The sequence below is a fragment of the Magnolia sinica genome, chromosome 16, assembly GCF_029962835.1.
Source record: "Magnolia sinica isolate HGM2019 chromosome 16, MsV1, whole genome shotgun sequence".
Lineage (NCBI taxonomy): Eukaryota > Viridiplantae > Streptophyta > Magnoliopsida > Magnoliales > Magnoliaceae > Magnolia > Magnolia sinica.
In genome coordinates this window covers 102,349-124,376 of record NC_080588.1, presented here as the reverse complement: position 1 = coordinate 124,376, position 22,028 = coordinate 102,349, and the positions used below count along the sequence as shown (strand labels likewise).

Genomic DNA, 22,028 nt, shown 5'->3' with positions numbered 1-22,028 from the left:
TGCCTGCTGGGTAGAAAAATAAAAAGAATGAGAAAAGGAAAAATAAGCTAGTGACCACTGAATCCTAGTTATCCAGCAATAGCTGCCACAATGAACCATGAAAACATACCGACAATACCATAACCAAGCCCTTAATTTACGAGCAGCTGCAACAGCCACTGCCTTGTTTTCGATCCCTACACATTGTAAAGCAACGATTAGATTAAATGGTTAGTAATGAATTTAATGATTTCTTGGAGAAGTATGATGACATCATCTAATTTTACCCTCCTTGAAATCATGGAGAGTTTAACTTGTTTTTATCCTTGTAATGCTTTTCACCATACGAATGAATGGAATATTTATTTACAAAGAGAAGAAAGGAGAAAGGCTGACCTGAGATGCCTGTATTGAGCATCAACAGTGATGATGCCCCCACTGATGCCGACACCAACATGCCCCCCAGTGGAGAATGCTGGTGATGCTGAGGGAAGCAAGATGGATGAGGTTGACTAATTGCTGACTTCTGTACAGCATCAAGCTGTGACTTCTTTGAAGAACTATCTTTGAACTTCATTGCACCTTTTTTTTTTCACCCAGACCATTGACAGATATTGCCTGTGGTGGCTATTTTTGGATCATTTGCATGCTCCAATGTGCATGCCTCGAGTATTTCATTCCCAATTAGCAATACCATGTTCTTGTGGTATATTTGAATTATTTTGTCATGTATATTTGCTCCTTGGATCTTTAGTGACTTAAAATGCAAGTACAGAACTGCATTTTCATGAAAACAGGGAGGCACAGTGACTCTCCCTTTCTCAATTCATATTCACAATGAATTCACACACCCTTTTGTCCACTTGAATACAGCTGTAGCCTGGTTCATTCTGAATTCCCTTAACTTTCATCACGCCCCTCAATGCCCCAACATCCTCCCACCTTTCTGCCAAAGCATATATATTCGATAAAGCTATGTAGTCTTCACTTGTGGGGGTCTTCTTTTCTGATGCATCTGAAGATCCATGTTCTAGCTGCAGAAGTAGCTTCCCCACCTTCTCCCCCAGAACGACATTCCGATGAAGCTTGCAAGCGCTAAGCAGTGTCCTCCACAATATAACATCAGGTTTAAGTGGCATGTGTCTTATAAACTTGTAAGCTTCCTCCAGAAGCCCTGCACGCCCAAGAAGGTCAACAATGCAGCCATAGTGTTGAATGCAAGGTTTGATGCCAAACCTGCTGCTCATGCTGTTGAATAGATGGAGGCCCTCTTCCACAAGCCCTGTATGACAGCATGCAGACAGTAGGCAGGTGAAGGTGGCTGCGTTAGGTACAATGTTATCAACCTCCATTGCATCCAACAGCTCCAGGGCTTCCTTTCCTTGCCCATGAATGGCGAACCCTGTTATCATTGCAGTCCATGTCAAGGCATTCCTCTCTTTCATTCTCTCAAATACTTGTAGAGCACTAGTTAGGCATCCACATTTGGAATACATATCTACAAGGGCAGTGCCAATGAACAAATGTTCCTCGGGGAGGGGAATTGTCTTGTGTATATATCCATGCATGCAGCTTCCTGCAGCCAAGACACCTAAGTGGGAGCAAGCTGAGACCAGCCCAACCATGGTTGTGTCTGTGGGTCGTGACTCCAGCAACATGGCACGAAATAACACCAATGCCTTGCGGGCATAGCCAATGGGTCTTCTTCCCTGGGAAGAATAACCACTTATTATCACATTCCAACTAACGCTGCTTTTGAAAGGAATCTTGTCAAATAATTGGTGGGCGGAATCAATAGCCCTACACCTAGCATAAAAATGGACACAGGTTGTCTGCACCGCAACATCTGATGCAAATATAGTCTTGAGGATTTGAGCATGGATCTGTTTCCCTTCCCAAAGGGCTGAAGAATGTGCGCACGCATTTAGGATGAAGATGAAGGTAAACTTATCTGGGGCTAAAAACATTGCATCTCTTCCCCTGTTGGCATAGAGTAAAATTGCCTCTTTAGGACGAGTATGTCTAATCATAATGTTCCAGATGAATCTTTTCATGCTATGATCCTCAACCTGTCTGTAGAGGAGATGGACATCGTCCAAGGCCAAAACGGTAGAGTAAAACTTGACTAGATTGCTTAGCGGGAGTGCATGGCAGAGACCGTTCACGATCATCTGGGCATGAATCTGTGTAAGTTGCCTAATGCCAGTCCAGTGCCCTTGTCCCCATAGGAGAAGACAAAGGCATCTCGCTCTGGGAAGCAGCGCCATATGCAGATGTTATGGCGTGAAAAATGTGGAGCAAGGCTGACGATGAATGTATAGTCAGGCTGCTAAGTTAGTGTAGCGACATGCAGCAACTGAAGAAGATCCACGCTTACCTTGTAATGAGCAGGCAATCCTACAACTTCTTGCTCATCCGAACCTTTGCTCCAGCCTTGAACATGCTCGCTATCTTTTCAACAGGGTAGATGACCTGCCCAGTGTCCTCCTTTGAACAGCTATGATCAAAGGCTCCTACTCCGACGATAACTCATGCACCGTTGCTCTTGTATTCCCAAATGCACCATTGCCTCAATGCCAGAGACCATCTTGAAGGCTTGCGTTGGCCTCTGCACCTTGTGCCATAGACTACAAGTGCATGCTCACGTAGTTAGATATGAATTCAATTACGAACCCCGCATCTAGACCTCACTCATCCACCCCTACTCCAGGCTTGGGTGCATCGAACAAATGAAGTGACTATACGATAGCAAGACCGGGGTCTGGGAGAGATGTTGAGGCTTGGAATATTGTTATTGCAGGATATACAAAGCTCGGGGACATGCAAGTTGCTTGCTCAAGAAAGCATTGAAATATTTCCTCATGCCACACTTCCTCTTGACTTCATGAAAGGTATCTGCAAAGGCATTCACCATTTAACAATCAAATAGAGTTTTCATCATTATAGTATTTTGCTTGTAACTAAGATGAACATATCATACAAATGAGACACGTAATGTGACAACTCAAGTAATACTAAGGGCCCATTTGGCACGCCTCATAGAGTTATGTGGATAGAGTAAACTCAATATAGTTATTTTATGACGACTATTGTTATAATGACAATGCATATTTAGTGTTTGCCGGTGATAATAACTATCAGAATAAATCTCAAGGATAGCAGCATTTGGTGTTTGGATGCATGAATTGCATGTGTGAATAATGATAAATATGTAAATTGTTGTTAATTTGCTTTTAAAAATAACTAAATAGTGATACTAGGTATTTATTAATAAAAACTTACTAATCTATTTAATAATACAAAGAAGAAAGTGAAAAACTCTTAATTAAACAGTAGAACTGTCAATCATCTAACTGTGTGATCCAAACATGAATTATGGTGTCCACAATTTGGACGGTATCATTTAGCGTAAATGTATGCCCTGTTGGTCGTGGATGAGCTGTAACAATCTACCCAAGATCAACAATAAGTGTCATTACCCTCGCCCAAAGAGGCCGGTTCCTCTACAAGTCCTATAAAAGAGTTATTCTACAAATCACTCACCTGCATTTAAAAAGTTATTCACATTTGTATTTGTAAGTGCTAGGATGTTGAACACACATAGGTTGTCAAATTTCGTAAGGCAAAAGCACTTCAAGATCGGCTTAATGTTTAAGAAAAGATCTAGTTCAAGATCGGCTAATGTTCAAGAAAAGATCAAGCTCAAGATCGGCTTATGTTCAAAAAAAGATCGACACAGCTTCTTAAAGAAATCATCGCGAAATTGTCGCCCAAATTCAAGACAAAGTTCAAGACAAAGTACAAGTCAAAGTGACTCAGATATTTGATATATCCCAAGTGGTATAACCCTAGAAAGACCTTATGACTAGGTGCTTTTAAAAATCTTTATCATGGGTTTTTACATGTGTTTTTGCCTGGAATTCGGCTAGCCTAACTTCTGGTTCGGCAAGCCCAACTTAAAGCCCAAAGCAAATAACAACTTTTGTTGGAAATTCGGCTAGCCCAAGCTTGAAATTCGGTCAGCCCGATAAAGTTCGGGTGAAATTCCAGCAACACCAACTTTTGGAATTCGCGGGAATTCGGCCAACCAAACTTGACCTCGGGCTTGCCGAATTTTGAATAATTCTTATTCTGCACAATCCGAAATCCGTTGAACAAAATCCAATGAATTCGGGCTAGCCGAAGTTCTAACTTATTTACCTATAAATTGAGTCTTTCTCTCATTCTGAATTACACAAAATCATTATCATAATTCTTTTGTAAGAGAGAAAGAAACTCAAGTCCTCGGCAAGCTATTTGTTGATATTTATAATTTATTTTAATAGCTTATTCAATTCTCTTTATTCTCAAATCTTTCAAGTCTTAATCTAAGAGAGTAAACTATACTCCTCTTTGAGATCTAAGAGAATTGAATTATGTAGCATTTGGATTTTTCATAATTAAAATCTATAGAACCCTAGACTCTTTCTGTCTGATTGAACACTGCGCCATCTATATTCAAGAAAGAGGTCTTTCTACTACGAGCTTTTGCTACATCTTCTACAATTGAAGATAAGCATACCTTCTAAAACTTTGTTTAAGTTTTTCTGAGGTATTCTGTGAAAATCTTAGTTGAGGTCTTGTCTGAGATAGCCTATGAAAATCTCAGTTGGGTTTTTATTATGATAGCCCGTGAAAATCACAAAGAACTGTATCAGGTTATTAAGGTGACCTTGTGAAAACCTTTTTATAGTGAAAGCCAAAATTACGAGCGAAGTAATTTTGGGAGTGGAGTGTGTGTGTGGCTATTTTTAAGCACCGAACCACTATAAATCCTTTAGTCATATGGTGAATGCTTTATTATTTTTGGTGATTGGATGTATTTTATTATTTCAGTTTTGTGGTGAATGTTGTAATTCTTTATGTACTTTTGCTAGTTTGAAAATTTGATTTTAAAAACATTCGTGAAATAAAGTTGTCCTACCAAATATTTTAGGTGAAGGTTGTCCTACGAATTATTTGGAATCAAGGTTTCAATACTCAAACAATTGAGATCTTTGTATCATTTACATATTCCGCATTTATTTCGATTAGTTGGCATTGTCCTATTCAGCCCCCCCAGGACATTGTTAGCTCTTTGTTTCAATATTCAAGTGCTCATTCACCTAAGCGAAGCTCGCCATGATGATGAGATTCCACAGAAATCATACCTAATATTTTAAATATCGTTATCGCGTAATGCATCGCACCCTTGGAATACGGATACATATCGGTTATTGCATAGGATATATCAGTTGTATCGCATAATGTATCGTTGTTGTTGGGAAACATGGGAACATTGGGAAATTGGTTGAATTTTTCAATGAAACTTCAGGGATTGTTGAAAAAGACATCAATACACACTTTGAAATCAAAATATTACAAAAACAAATTCCACGTAATGGGGATTTCCCTTATATGGGGTCCTAATATATGTGCTTTCTAATTGAATTGATGCAAATATATTCATATAATTTATAAACATAAGAAATGTATGGAAACACAAGCAATACATTCAAGGCAAAAGAAAATTCACTAGATCAGGTTACATGTTTAATTTTGTGTTTGGATACAAACATTGCAACTGATTGTGAGAAATTGAGAAATTTTGATTTTTCTCAATTTTCTGCAACTTGACCCATCTCTCCTAAATCTCGAAATCGAAGTTCAAAATCCATGATTTTTCATGGAAAATATGAAGAATCATAAATTTCTAACCATTTGACATTGGTTTAATGTGATTTACAATAAAAACATCGATCGAAAATCGAAAATGATCACCGGATCAAATAGGTGGGATATATCAGCACTACCTGTGCATTTCGTATCGCACAGGTGGGATACAAAATATATTGTGCGATATATCGGCTGATATCGTCGATATTTAAAACATTAATTATACCTATCCAATCATCTGGTGAGCCACACAATAGAAAACTATGATAACCACCCAAAACCTCGAAATTCACATGATGGCCCACGTTATGATTGGATTAGCCTGATTTTTGGGCCTTCCAACTTTGCTGGTGTGGCGACCCTGTTGGACAGGTTTGATGTCATGCACACACAGAAAAGACAGGTAGCGTAAGCAAGGCAGCTTATTGTACCTCTATAGCAATGTAGGATCTAACATGTCCCTGATTCATTGGGGCACACTTACTGAGATGGTACTGTGATTTAAACATCCATATTCTCATTACATTCATGAATAAGCTATTTTTTCCATAACCATGATTGATTGATTATCATAATCATTTATTTTTAGTGTGGAATATACGCTGTTGAAAATTCTTTTCACTGTTCTAGTCTAGACTATACAGATAGTGATGGCCAAAATCATCAACCCAAAATAGGTATCCTATTATGGCCCATATTGTAGAGTCCCCAATATGGACAATGCTGATCATTGGAAAACTCAACATGCGGGCCTTGGTGGGCAGCAACAGAAGCTGTGAACCAAATAGGCAAAATGAACTCAACGAGTAAGGATTTCCCCTTCTTCTCCAAGGAGGGATCCTCTGTTACGTCTATGGAATGAGTCGATTCCCAAGCACAAGGGAATGAGTCAATTCTACAATACTTGTCCGTTAGGTATCTTATTGTGGCCCCAATGTATAGAGTCAACAATATAGACAGTAATTATCATTGGAAAACTGAATATGTGGGCCTTGGTGGGTGGCAACACCATTAAAAACAATGTATGACCACCTAAAACCTCCAAATTCAAAGTTATGGCCCACAAGATGGTTGGATTGGTCTGATTGTTCAGCATCCCACTTAATAGTTGGATGGTCCAATCCTTTTAAAAAAAAAGGTTGGTAGGCCCTTCCAGACAGGTCAGATGCCACGCATACAAAATGTTGGGCCCCACCTGCGATGTCGATATAATAAGCTTAATGTACAAGCGCTGTAGAGGATCCCCTCGTCTTCCCTTATCAAAATAGCTGGTCTCCGAGTTTTTCTTGGAACCCCAGCTATGTGTATAACATGGAGTTTTCTCTTATAGAAGGCGCAAAAATAGAGATATTTCAATAGTTCGCTATTAGCATAGTCTGTCAAGGCACCGAACAGAAAATAGTCTCACCTGATAGTGCTATTTCTATGCAAATAAGGCTATGATGCGCGCCATGCGGGACCTATTATTGGCCAAAAATGCAATGATTAGTACCGATATTGATATTATAAATTATAATATTTCCATGAAGCTGAAAACCAAACGAAGCCCATCAATATATTGCCCACCCAATATCTATTTTCCTTCCAAAAATCACAAATCTTGTAAAGAGAAAGCAGTCTAAGAACTAACTGCCCTTACAAAAGCTACAACAACACTGTAAGCCTATCAATCACAACACAAACACTGTATTTGGCCACAAAAAAAAAAAAAAAAAAAATCTGAATCAAACCCAAAAATGAGAATCAAAGGATCAAGAGGACAGAGCAACAATGTCATTTTGGATGCCCATCAGTATTTAGCCATCCACACACCCAAAAGCCATTTCCTGTCTGAAAAACTAAAAGCCAAAAATAACGAGATCCAATAACTAACCCATTTTACACAAACTAAATTGCATGTTGAAATCGCCATCAAATTCCAACTCAATTTTCACAACCAAAACGCAGTGTTCTTCCAAAAAACACAACTTATTATTTTATTTTTTTTGAAAGATTCCATAAAACAAAATATCACCTCCAAACAACCAAAAACACGAACAAAGACTCGACAGATCAAAAATCAACTAGATAAAATGCTGAAGACCCATCAAATCCCAACAGAATGTTCACCACCAAATCAGTGTTCTTCCATCAACACAAAATTCCACCTCCAAATTGAACCCAAAACCCAGAAAGAGATACCCAACAGGTCAAATGAATAGAAGTGACAGAGACAGAGAGAGAAATTAACATCTAAACATAACAATGGAAACCTTGAAACCTGACAGAACCCATGAATATATCAACAGATTCAACACACAAAACCCCATTTTCCCTCTGAAAACTCCAAACCCACAATAGCAAAATCCAAGAACTTACGCATCCTTATAGAAACTACATTAAAGACAAGAACCCATCAAATCCCGACTCAATTTTTCATAGCCAGATCTGCATATTCTTCAACAAAAACAAAAATGAAAAAACCACCCCCAATCGAACCTAGAACGAGAATTAAATACCAAAAGGATAAAAATACAAAGAGAGGGGAGTAATCATTGAAATCTTCATGGAACAAAGGAAATCCTGAAAACCCAACAGAACTCATCAATATCTACAAAGCTTGTCGTGCGGCCCCCATGTCGCCTCATGTTCACTTTCCAAACCCTAATTGGATATGCAGAGGAGAGAAACCAGTGATGTTGATGAAAAGATCATTTATTGCTCCACTGCCCTCTCATATCGCACATCCTGCTGGATTTTTTTCAGAGATTCAATGTTAGTGGTTGCCTTCCTAATACCGTCTCCTCCTTACTTCCATATTGGCATGGGGTCAAACTGGGGAAATCAAAATCGAGTATATGGAGAATGGCGATTATCGCGATTTGGTGGGCTGTTTGGATGGAAAGGAATGACCGATGTTTTAACAATGTTCACGCTTCAGCTCAACTTGTTGGGTCTCGGGCCAAAAACCTCCTTATTGAATGGGCTGTGTCTGTTTCGAATCTTAAGGACTGTAATTTTCTTTTCTTAGGCCTGCAATCTGGTTTCTGCCATCTCAGCAGCGCCTTTTCTTTTTCTAATGAATCGTTGCTTTTGAAAAAAAAAAAAGTTTCATTAGGCATAAGTAGGATAGTTATAATAAAGAGGGGAATATATCTTCACCTATGAGAGAAGTTTTGCAATTCTATTCATCATTATTCTTTATTGAATTCACTTAAACTATCAAAATATTGTTTGCCTATCAATGAAGAAGAACGGACCTTAAATATTAGCTTACATCAAGCTTTTGTTGAGGAGGATTACTGCCCATCTTTGAAATTTCCGTTCTATTAATAAATCCATTTTTTTTTTTACCGAAAAGAAAAGAGAATGAAGAAATATCTTGGTAGCTGGTCAGCCCTAAAAAAAGATAAAGATTGCTCTAAATCTAGGGCTGGCAATGGGCCAGACAAAATTAATATTCTGAATAGGCCTGGCCCAGTAAATGGTGTGTCTACATGAGCAAGCGATTGTCTAAATCCAGTGGAGAAAGAGAGCAGGTTGCCTCACTGCTCTCTACAACCATAATACCCAATCATTTAGACCTGTCTGCTAGCTAACTAAACTTAAGGTTATGAAAAGGGGCAATAAAATCAAAATAAGGAATTAGAAAACAAAATATATCCTCTGCTAGCCAGTCAGTCAAGTTAGAATCAAACTTATGAGACTTAAGGCACATTTGGATGCACCCTCCGAAGGGGCATTTGAGGCAGAAACTCCATTTTGATCCAAACAGCAATTTTATGTTCTGCATTTATATGCACTTTGCAAATTCTCATCTCATCTCCCGCTCAACAAAATAGGTGCTAAAACACCAACTCGGCAAAAGCAATCCCAAGCCGACTGAAAAAGCAGGCCTGAAACCCCCCTTTCACATAATGCATTTAAAAAGCCCCTTAAGGAATAAAGAGAAAGATATAAAAGAAATTTAATGAGAGAAAAATAAATGTCTGTCGGACGCGTTCGTTATGTGGACAACCATCCAATGACTATTTATCTAAGTTTGGGTCAGACAAAGGTCAGCTTTCTCCCTAGCCAGCTTGCATGTATCCAACCAGTAATTTTGTTTGCAAGCAAGCTTATATCAGCGTAGAAGTTCGTAGAAATGATGGAAGTCAAAAGGAGGGAAAGAAAATCAAATGAAAATAACTAAAGAAACGGTCACATGTCACCTACCTCAATAGTCAGATAGAAGAAAACTTTCTGCCATTTACCTTTTATCTACCAAACTTGGGTACAGAGTTCGCATATTTTAGAAAGGACTGATGGATGAGCAGGCAGGTAACATGAAAAGGTCAATCAAGGACCTCTTTCCAATCCCTATGGTCTAACATGCTTGCCGCTTGGAAGGTAGCTGTGGGTCTTCAATTCCCATCTCAACAACTCCAACATCTCTTCCAATCGAATATCCCAAACATCAGCCACCAAGAATCTGTGGATGTTGCCTTCCACTTCGATCCAGCTGCAGCCGGGTGGCTTCCTCATCCCACATTTCCTCATAAGGGCCCTCACCTTCGCAACATCCTCCCACCTCCTAGTCTTTGCATACATATTGGAAAGCAGCACATAGTTCCCTGCATTCTCTGGTTCCAACTCCAGTAGATGCCAAGCTGCTTTCTCTCCCAACTTACTGTTTGAGTGGATTCTACATGCATTCAGCAGGGCCCCCCAAACACCTGCATGCGGTTGGACTGGAGGCACCATTGTTGTGATGATTCTGTATGCTTCCTCTATGCGCCCAGAACGTCCAAGCAGGTCAACCATGCACATGTAGTGATCTGCAGTTGGAGGGATCAAGTACTCGTTTCTCATGGACTCAAAATAGTGGCAACCCTCATCCACCAGACCCGCATGGCTACAGGCAGATAAGATGCCAATGAAGCAAATACTATCAGGTTTTAACCCCTCTTCTTGAAGTTGACGAAAGATCCGGAGGGCCTCCTTTCCGCGCCCATGGACACCAAACCCCTCTATCATGGAGCTATAGCAAATCACGTCTTTGTCCTTCCAACTCTGAAACAACTCGTAGGCCCTGTCAGGGTCCCCACATTTGGCATGCATGTCTATGAGAGCTGTCACAGTGTGTACATTCAACAGACCACGGCCGCGGCTATTGATGTAATCTTCGATCCATCGAGCCAGCTCAGCAGAACCCAATTGAGCGCATGCAGAAACTATGGTGGCCATAGTGGTTCGATTCGGTTGCATTTTGCTTCCTACAGTTGTCTTTAGCATCAAATGGAAGAGATGTAGAGCCTCACTAAAAAGGCCTGCCTGGGAGTAGGCAGTGATCATAGCATTCCATGAGGCCACATCCCTTACTGTCATCTTATCAAACATCATGCGTGCAGCTAATATATCTCCGCACTTGGCATAGCCTGCAATCATGGCAGTGCATACAACAGCATCTCTATCTCCCGGAGGCAAGAGGGTGTCGACAAGCTGATATGCGCAGTCCATCTGACCGGAATTGGCATAGCCAGTAATCATCTCCACCCACGTGAACACATTTTTCTCAGGCATCTGGTCAAATATGGAGCGAGCAGCTTGCATGTCCCCAAGCTTTGTATATCCTGCAATCACAGTATTCCAAGCCTGAACATCTCTCCCAAGCCCACTCATTTTATCGAACAATTGCTTCATTTGTTCGATGCACCCACACTTGGAGTAAAAGTGGATGAGTGTGGTTTGGACACGGGGTTCAGAATAGAATCCATATTTGACAACGTGAGTGTGCACTTGTAGCCCATGGTGCAAAGCAGAGAGGCCAGCACAGGCCTTTAAAACGGATGACAAGGTGAAGTTGAGAGGCCGGTCTCCGGCATTGAGGCAACGGTGCATTTGGGAATACAAGAGCAGGGCTTGTTTGAGTAATGAATCATTAGAGGAGGAAGAGTAGCCCCTAATCATAGCTGTCCAAAGGAAGACACTAGGAGGGCCATCGACCCTGTTGAAAAGACAACGAGCGTGCTCAATGCTGCCAAAATCTGCCAAGGTTCGGATGAGCTTGGTGAGCAAGAAGTTGTTGTGGGATTGCCCACTCGTCACAAGGTGAGCATGAATCTGCTTCGGTTGTTGCAGGTCCCTACACAAACTCAACAACCCGACTATGCGTTCCTCGTCAACCCTATTCCACCTTTTCCATGCCATAATGTCTGAATATGGCATTGCTTCCCAAAGTGAGATGCTACCGTCTTCTTCTACAGTGACGGGGACACTCGATGGGCATTGAGTAGCTTAAACAGATTCATGCCTAGATGATCGTGAGCGGTCTCTGTTGTGCGCTCCCGCTAAACAATCTAGTTGGGGTTTACCCTACCATTTTGGCCCTAGATTATGTCCATTGCCTCTATAGGCAATTAATAGAACAAATGAAGCGACTGTTCAATAGAATAACAGGGCTTGAAAGAGATGTTAATGCTTGGAACACTGTCATTGCTAGAAATACAAAGCTTGGGACATGCAAGCTGATCACTTAGGTAAACATTTACCACTTTCCTTGTTGTTGCACTTCCTCTGACTTCATGAAAGATATCTACAAAGCAATTCACTAGTTAGCAATCAAACCAGATTTTTTTTAATCATTGTAGTATTTTTGCAACTAAGACGAATGTATCATATAGATGAGAAATTCAATGTGACAACTCAAGTAATACTAATATTGGCCAACAATGCAATGACTAGTACTGAAATCAATATTATAATATTATAATTGTAAAGTAAGAATATATTTCCACAAAACAAAACCATCACTATCTACCCACCCAAACCCTAATTTCCCTCATGAAAATCACAAATCTAAAAAGAGAGGTGTAGAAGAACTAACTGCCCTTACAAAAGCTCCAACAACAGATAAGCCCATCAAATCCAAAACTCAATTTCAAATAGCAATCACTGTAATCGGCCATTAAAAAAGAAAGCATTTCTGAATCAAACTCAAAAACATGAATTAAAGAACCGACGGATTAAAGTAATAGGCAGTGGAATGGAGGGGGAGAGAAAAAGAGAATGTCATTACGGACAGCCATCAACATCTAGTTATCCACACACCTAAAAGCCATTTCCTATCTGAAAAACTACAGACCCAAAAGAACAAAAATCTAATAATAAACTACATAAACTAAATTGCACTTTGAAACCCCATCAAATTCCAAGTAAATTTTCACAACCAAATCACATTACTCATCCCCTCCTCCCACCCACCCCCCTCTTTAAAAAAAAAAAAGAAAAGAAAACCACCTCCAAACCAAACCCAAACAAGAACAAATACTCAACAGATCGAATACCAACTAATGGGTCATTTTGATGGTTGTAAAATTTTAAATTGTAAACAGTTTACACCTTAAAAGAGTTTCAAATGTAAGTTGTTTATATGCTATTTTGTTTGGCTTTTAAGTGGTAAAGTGTTTACAGGTAAACATATTGTATTTGGCTAAGGTGTTTACAATGTCTAAATAAGGTATTCACACCACATAGAGCCTAGGGGGTAAATCGCACCAAAAATCTGCAATTCACACAAGAGGGGCTTGATTTTTTTGAGGCCCTAAGAGAGCATCACGGTATATGTTGGACGGATTGGGTGTCCTACACCCATCATAGTGGGCCCACAAACAATCTAGAAGGTTTTTAATGCTCAACATCCATCCCAAATGTTCCCCGTTGTGTGGCCCATCTGATGATCAATCAAGCTATTTATTCTGGGCCATAGGAAAGCATCAATAGATGCACATGATGGACAGAATGGATGTACCATAAACATCATGGTGGGCCCCACACAACATGGGTGTGCATCAACCATCGAGTTCTGTTATCCATGATGTATTTCAGGTAGAAAAGGTTGCCCACTGGTTAGACGAACTGATAGAGAGTGCAGTGTGTGTGAGTGATCCAGGGTTCAATATTTGGTAATGTTACCTTTCAAAAAATAAAAAGTTTCCGGTTGTAAAGACGTTATCTTATTTTTTTCATTTTTCCATCCAAAGACCTGCCTATAAAGTGCTTACTTTTAAACCCTTTATAACTAAGGTTTTTACAGGCATCCAAACAACTCCTAAACCAAGTGTTGTAGACCCATCAAAACCCAACACAATTTTCCACCACCAAATCAGTGTTCTTCCACAAATAATGAAGTAGCAACTCCGAATCGAACCAGAAACCAAGAATGAAATACCCAACAGATTAAATGAATACGAATGACAGATTTAGGGCCTGTTTGGATGCCTGTAACATTTTAAAAATATAACAAAGTTCCAGGTGAGATTGTTACAGTTGGTGTTTGGGGCAGGAAAGTCAAAGGTAACTTTCTCTCAACCTGTGAGAGGCGAAAATGATACAGGCACTTGAGTCGTTTTTCAAGTTATACAGGTAACGGTTGGAAGTTTTGAAATCAAAATTTCTGGAAAGAATCGCAGATTGCATTGAAGAGGCCTACCTACATTCAAAATTTCTGGAAAGAATCGCAGCTTTCCTCTCCACTGTCTCCATCTCCCGCTCTCAGCCTCCGTATCTCTCTCCCAGTCTCCTTCTCCCTCTCCCAGTCTCCTTCTCCCTCTCCCATCGAACTTCAGCAAGGTTGGAAAACACCTTTTCTTCTTTTTTTCGTTTGTTTTCCTTTCTTCTGTTTTGTTTTTTTTTTTTCCGTCGGGGTTGACGAACGCAGTTTGGAAAGGAGGCAAAGGAGGCGTGGGTAATGGAAGCGGATTGGCTGGTGTACCACACACCAGCTATATAGCTGCTGTAGGTACGTGTCGTGCGAAGACGAGCACTGACGCTCCTCGAGCTCCGAGTTGTACGAACGGTTCAAAGGAGAACAAAGTATTATGGCCCCAGAGTGACGTATATATTATATCTACACCGTCGATCTATTTTTAGCATTACGCAAAAAACGAATCATATCCAAAGATCATCTAGACCACGCAATAAATAACAGATGAAATCATGATTTTCACCGTTAAAACTTTTGTAGGGCCCACCGTAACGTTTATTTTCCATCGAATCTATTCATAAGGTCACAGCGACCTGAATGAAGAGGAGAAACAAATTTCATATTGATCCAAGACTTCTTGAAACCCTTATATCTGTCTTATTTTTTTTTCTCAAGCCTTAAAACGAGCTCACCAAATGAATGGACGGTTTGGATATAACACATACCTCGTGATCAGACACTTGCTGATGTCAATACAGCAGCTATATAGCTGGTGTGAAGTACCCCAGCCAATCCGCTTCCGTAATGGCCGATGGCCTGTGGGGCCACCATTTTGTATTTGTCTTATCCATGCCGTTCTAGTTGGTGTGAAGTACACCAGCCAATCCGCTTCCGTAATGGCCGATGGTCTGTGGGGCCACCATTTTGTATTTGTCTTATCCATGCCGTTCATCCATTCCTTTGGATGGTTCTAGGATTGATTCCAAAAATGAGGCCCACTGTAATGTTTGTTTCACATCCAACCTGTTGATTAGGTAGAAAGACCTGGATGAAGGGAACAAAACAAATATCAGTTTGAAACATTGGTGGCCCACCAAAAGTATTTAATGGTGGGCGTTCAATCAACATTGCTTCCAGTAATCTAGTCCACTAGAGATTTTAATGTATCTTATTTTTCGGCCCATGACTTAAAATGATTTGAAATAATGAATAGATGGTGTGGATGAAACAAATACATCATAGTGGAGCCCACATAACTAGGGTTGTACATGAACCGGCTAGCCCGGTTAACTCACTCGACTCGGCCCTAAAAAGCTCGACTCGGCCTGACCTGGAACTGAGTTTGGGTCGGGACGGGCCATTTTCTTTAGCCCGAAACTGAATTCAGGCCGAGTTTGGATAGGTCCCAGTTCGGCCCGACTCGGCCCAAAACTCGACTCGACCTGGCCTGACTCGGTCAAGTGGTGTGTGTGTGTGTGTGTGAGATTCAAAATCCTACCCATCCCTTACCCCTTTACCCTTTTGGGATAGTTCACCGCTCATTTTTGAAGTGACAGTGACTCATCCACCTCACAAACGTATAACTTGAACGGCCTATATTCATCCAAATACAAAGAGAAATTATAATGTCCTGACTAGTTAGATTTTTTGTGGAGTCTATAGTTCAACTATTTAAACCATTGATTGAAGGACTTGTAATGGGACGCGGATTACCTGCCAAAGCCCTTTTCATGAACTTGCTATAAGGTCCGAAACTGGCCCGAACTCGGCCCGAACTCGCTCGATTGTTGACCGGGCCGAGTTCGGGCTAGACATGTTGGCCCGGTGACCGAGCCAGGCCGAGTTCGAGCTGGGTTTGGCTGGTGATCGGGCCGGGCCGAGTTGAGCCCAGTTCGACTCGGATCAACTCATGTACACCCCTACACATAACACTTATGCAGCCCACAGACAATAGTCCCCTAAAAGTGACTATTACTGATGGTGCTAATTTATGTGTTATATCCCTACCGTCCATCCATTTCCGATTATTATTAGGGGGAATATCCAACTCTCGTGTGAACCACACCACATGAAAAGGTGGTGACATAATGTAAAGAATTTATATCCTTGTCTTTCCAACATTGTTCATTATGTACAAGTGAAGCTTGTTGGTCAGTGCAACTTATCCCCCAGTAGGTCTCAAATCTATTTTAACATATATGGTTTTTTAAACACTCCTAATTTCCATTTACATTGGGATTCCTACACGTCCTCTGCTATTTTGAAATTGAGTGCACATTGCGTTGTTAATATATCTAGTTTGAAACTATCCCAACTTCCATCTGTGTTGGGATTCCCACATGTCCTTGGGGTGGTGGGAAATTGATATTGTGTAAGACCTGTGTCCTAGTCTGTACCGTTCCGTTGGCTTCCGCGATTCTTCCGGTCAAATTTCGTCAACCTTCGCACCGTATTCGACGTTTGCGCGCGATCCTAAGCCAGGTCCCGCACACCGACGTCTGCTCGACCCGAAACTTGTATCATAGCGACCGCATCGTCGCCGCGGTTCCAGCGCCGTGACTTGCGCACCGAACCGATACCCAGGCAAGAAGATGTCGATCTTCGTTTATTCCGAAGAAACACCGCGCGTTGTAGATTTCGAGGGAATCTCTACAATTAGTCCCATCAATCAACCATAAATGCATCCCATACCTCAAGTACTACAACCCATTCCCTCATTTTTTAAAAGCCCACCCTCTTTCCACCTCACCACTCCTCTTTTTCTAAATTTCAACCTCAACCATACCACTTGTACAAATTTTCAACCCAACCCATCACCCATCACACCTCACCCATCCATATCATCCCTCTCTCTCTCTCATTTCTCAAATCTCCCAAGCCTCACACGTCCAAGCTTCCCTCTCCCTCCCAAGTGTGGTCCACCCTCTCATCTCTCATCCATACCATTAATCTCCCATCATCCACCGTCCAAGGCAAAGGCAAGGAGCATTTAAAGCCAAGGGAGCAAGGAGGAGGCTTAAAGGTGGGTGATCCACCGTTGAAATCTTGATCTTTAGGGCCCACTTGTTGTGGGACCCATTTTGATGTATGTGTTGTATCAATGGAGGGCCCATAGTGGCGGGGTCCCTCCTCTCTATCTCACCGTATATTTCTCTCTCTCTCGTTGTGATGGTGTGGATCCCACCAATATGTGTTACATCTACCCCGTCCATCTACATCAGACGGTGTGGCCCACTCTATTACAGGTGATGATCCACACCATCCACTGTTTGGATGGGCCTAATGCATCTTTATATATATTTATGTATATATATATGTGTGTGTTATATTTTATGTAATATATATATAATATATATAATATAATATGTAGTTTTATATATATATAATATAAGATATATATTATATGTATATGCATATATATTGGTGGGCCACGTCCACGTGGGACCCACCACAATGATGTGATTATGTAAGTCGTCCAGCGTCCCTGGACGCTGGACGTTGGTAACGGTGAAGGGTTAACTGGCATGGGTATGTACTTAAAAAAAAAGAAGAGAGAAATAAGTGGTGGGCCTCTCATGCAAGCCCCACCCTGATATATAAGTCAAATCCAAGCCGTCCATCCTCTCCTCAGATCATTTTAGGCGTTGAGCCGAAAAATGATCTCAATCTAAGCTTATGGTGGGCCATAGCATAGCGAACAAGTTTTCTACCATTGAAATACATCCCGATGCTGCTGTACATCAGAAAACTATTCAATATTGGTCTCGATAGATTTGTATCGAGCCACAGGGGCCAATGAATGGTGTGGATCTTGTTGATGTGGGCCCCGCCTGTGGAAAACCACAGAAAAATGATATTCTGACAGTAGGCGCTGGCAGCGCTTGCGCTGGACCGCCTGACGGACGGACGGGCTGGGGCTCACAACCCCAGCTGTGGGCCCCACTTTGATGCATTTGGACCATCAAAACCGTGCATTTGATGGGTCCTCACGGACCAACCGTCCATCCCAAAAATCTGCCTTATACAGAACTCATGTGGGCCATACCATTTAAAATCATGTGAAGACACGCCAAAACATATAAAATTACTTGGTGGGGCCTACCTGAGTTTTGGATGTTGCTGAAATTCGATCTGGACCGTCAGTTAGGTGGGACACATATAATGGGTGGGCTGGATTTGTGAACCACATTTCGGTGGGCCCCACGTCCACCCCCATCCAGGTGGCCTTATAAATAGGTTGGACGTCAAATAAACGTCACGGTGGGCTCCCTGCCCACGTGACCTGATCAACAGGTTAGATGAAAATAAATATTACGGTGGGCCCCTCCCTGACCGCCTGGCCCTCTGAACGGGTTGGGTGGAAATAAACATTTCCAGTGGGCCCCAGTCCAGTGGGCCCTACCCCAGGTCCAAGTGACCCTTTGAAAGGGTGGTGTGGCAAATAAATATTACAGTGGGCCCTACCTGGTCCAAGTGACCTTATGAATGATTAGATGGCAATTAAACCTTACATTGGGCTCAGGTTGGGTGCAAAATAAACATTATGGGAGGCCCCACTTGAGACCCACTTAAGTATATATTGTGATCCACACCCTCCATTAGTGTGGGTCCTACTGTGATGCATATGTTTTATCCAATCGTCCAATCATTTTGGAAAATATTTTAGGGCCGTGTGATAAGGCCCATCTTGGTGTGTTTGTGGCCGGTCTGTTGAGGCCCACCTTGATGTATTGGTGGTCCTTGTTGAGGCCCACCTTGATTTGTATAAGGCCCATATTATGAGGCCCATTGTGATGTATGCAAAGCCCATGTGACCAGACCCATCTTGATGCATTTGTGGCCCGTCATTGAGGCCCACCTTGATATGTATATACAAGACCCATGTATGAGGCCCATTTGATGTACTGGAGGCCCACGGGTCAAGGCCCAATAGGACGTACATAAGGCCCAATGTAGTGTAATTCCACCATGGTATGTGTGTTGATTTTGTAACGGCCCACGCCTAAGGAGCAATGCTGGTTTGATGTCCACATTGAATGGGTAATGTTGGTTAAATGTCAGCATTATAACTCTCCCTAAGGCCCACTGATAGGCCCATACTTGTGGTAAGTAGGCCGTCTAGGCCCATCTCCGTTATGCACAGAGCCCATCTCTTTATATATGTTTAGTATGAATCTATGATTCATGATCATTCGCATCATATGTATGCCTGATGTGAGGAGTGACGATCATAGCATATGCCTTCGGGCGGACTATTTATGGGCTCCCTGATAGGCGGAGTTGCCTCATACAAGTGCATAGTACACACAGGACTGCCTGCATGACTGATAGTGTGATTCATCCACTTGCATTTGTGTGATTGTAGTTACTGTATGCCCTAGCCACATCAGGGCCATAGCCTCCACAGACACATTGTGGATGGCAGGATTGGATACCGAAAATATTTGGTTAGCATACGGGCGCCATAGATGTCCCTGGGTGAAAATCTCTAAACCCGATAGTATCAGAGGATGACTCCAACGTCGAGACCGAGTGGATATATGAGCGCATAAGGGCCGAATACCAGGAGGCCGCGTCTCCCACAGTGTCGTGGTCGGTTGGAAAGGAGTGTGGCCTTACTCGCCTGAGGGTAGGGGGCAATACTAGGCTGAGTTTGACCAGCTCGCGAATGGATCCGCTATCGACGTGCCGGATAGGTATTGGCAGACTATTGGCCAGGCGGATAGTGAGGTTTCTTACGCTCACTTGGACTGTGCGGATAGGAGAACGACAGTGCCATTTGGAGTGTATTGAACCCCGGTGATTATCCAGAATGAGAACTGAACTGATATATGATGAGGTTTGGCATGCTTGAGTTGCATCTCGTATCGCGTGGCTGTGTTATGGCCGATAGGATTCATATCTTGCACTGCATAGCCTTGGTACGGCTGATTGCATTCATGTGCTCATCACCATGATTCCGCATTACTCTGACCTTGCATTTTGAGCACGCTTATATTGTGCACATACTTACACCACCCTTTAAGCTTTCTATAAGCTTATACACGATTGATGCGTGCAGGTGACGCCAAGACGCAGTCGCAGTCATAGTCTCGCCGTAGTTGGAGCGTGCAGACAAGCTTTGGAGTTTTTATCTTTTGCACTATCTTGTATTTTTCCCCTTTCAGACCCATTGTACTCAAAAGTTTTTTTTATCATAGTGGATTTTGTGGTGGTGTTCTTGTGGTTATTGTTTGTGGGTTATGCTTTTGGTTATGATCATTATGAATCAGACTGATGATTATAAATCCTCATTGTAGTATCCCAGAATCGGAACTTAGTGAATGGGTGCCGGGAGCCGAGAATGGGGTTCTACGGAGGCTGTCGGCGCGAATTTGGCTGTCGGAAATTTTGTGAGCCCGGTTTCCGAGTTCGGGGCGTGACATATTGGGACTTATGCTACGGAATCACACAGATCCAAATCTAGGATAGCAATCCAAGAGCACAAAGCAAACACAAGAGAACATACAGATTTAGCATGGAAAACCCCTTTGGGAAAAAAAACACAGTACAAAGCAACAGATCTCCACTACGAAAATAGAAATTACAAAGAGAGAGGAATTACCCAATTCGAACAACCTCGAATCTCACCCTTGTTACACCCTTTAGAAACCCTAAAACCCTTTAAAGAACCTTTGGAACCCCTTTAAAGAAGTTTTAGCATTACTTAGAAAGACCTTAGAGAACCTTATTTTTAGTCTATGAAACTCCACTTACGCACCTCTCTGAAACCGCCTCAAATTTACGCAGTCCGCGGAGAATCCGCACAATATCTGCATAACCCTCGACTAGTTGAAGGAGGGCTTCAACTGGTCGAAGGACCCCTTCGACTGGTCGAGCTTGACCCTCAACTGGTCGAGCAACCCAGATATCAAAAAACTTTACTCGATGGACTTCGAGTCGAGCGGGCCTTGACTAGTTAAGCAGCCCCCTCGATCGGTCGAGCAACCCAAGATTTAAGACTTCAGACAACAATCTCCATCATGTCTTTAATCTTCAACTGTGTAGCTTCTTAATCTCTTTTCTTATCTCTACATTGCATCATAGCTTCTCATGCACACTACGTCCTCCTTTTACGCCATCGCCAAGCCTAGAGAAGTTGCACAAAACTTGAACTTCTCTATATGAACAATCTAGGTGAGCATGTCTGCCAGATCTAAATCCACATGCCCAACTACCTTTGCTCCTGTCTTCTCAAAAGTAAAGACGTAGTCTCCTTACCATATCACTGCTTCCCAATATTGCTTGCCGGGGTATTTGCTCACAACACCGATAACCTGTGAAATAACCAGTCCAATACTGACCATGGCATACACTGCCAACCGCATTCGAATAAGGCTCATTTGATATATCATGCTTTTCCTCATCTATTTTAGGACATGTCTTGAGGAAAACTTGAGGAGAGACACGTAGGGAACGCTCTCTGGCTTTGCCTGGTCCATCACATACTTGATCAATACCTACCCAAGGTATTCTACCTGAAATAACCAAAACCTACTCCTCTTTCAATCTCAATGCCAAGAACCATCCTTGTAGCCCCCCGATCCTTCATCCTAAATGTCTCATTTAACCGAGTCTTCAGTATATTGATTTCAGATATGTCATAATTGGCTATCTACATGTCATCATCATACAATTCTTGACTCACCATGAAGGAATCAAAACTACTGCCTAGGCGATAGGTCGTGTAACGACCTTTTGCAAACTTTTCTTCTTAGCCCCTTTAAACTTCGAACTGTTCTGGTTGCTTCATGTAGATCTTCTCTTCTAATTTCCCGTACAAAAGTGCAGACTCCACATCCATCCTTTCAACTCAAGATCGCATTGGCCAATTAACGCCAACCACGGATCTAATAGACACCTGTTATACCGT

General features: G+C 41.9%; 1 protein-coding gene across 9 annotated transcripts; it reads right to left on the bottom strand.

Annotated features, from left to right (window-relative positions):
* Positions 1–309: 309 nt before the first annotated feature.
* On the bottom strand, positions 310–14,303 carry LOC131228542 (pentatricopeptide repeat-containing protein At3g18970). Of its 9 annotated transcripts, XM_058224268.1 has the most exons (5): positions 14,123–14,303; positions 9,906–12,226; positions 7,082–7,133; positions 2,357–2,874; positions 1,563–1,688 (listed from the first exon to the last, which is right to left on the bottom strand). In XM_058224268.1, exon 2 carries the CDS (start codon positions 11,857–11,859, stop codon positions 10,012–10,014), a length of 1,848 nt encoding a protein of 615 aa, XP_058080251.1. In that variant the 5' UTR covers positions 11,860–12,226; positions 14,123–14,303; the 3' UTR covers positions 1,563–1,688; positions 2,357–2,874; positions 7,082–7,133; positions 9,906–10,011. The 9 variants fall into 9 exon arrangements, with proteins under 9 accessions (XP_058080255.1, XP_058080256.1, XP_058080254.1 ...); XM_058224267.1 differs by lacking the exon at positions 1,563–1,688 and having other exon boundaries at positions 2,248–2,874; XM_058224269.1 differs by lacking the exon at positions 1,563–1,688 and having other exon boundaries at positions 2,248–2,874; positions 14,127–14,303.
* Positions 14,304–22,028: the final 7,725 nt, after the last annotated feature.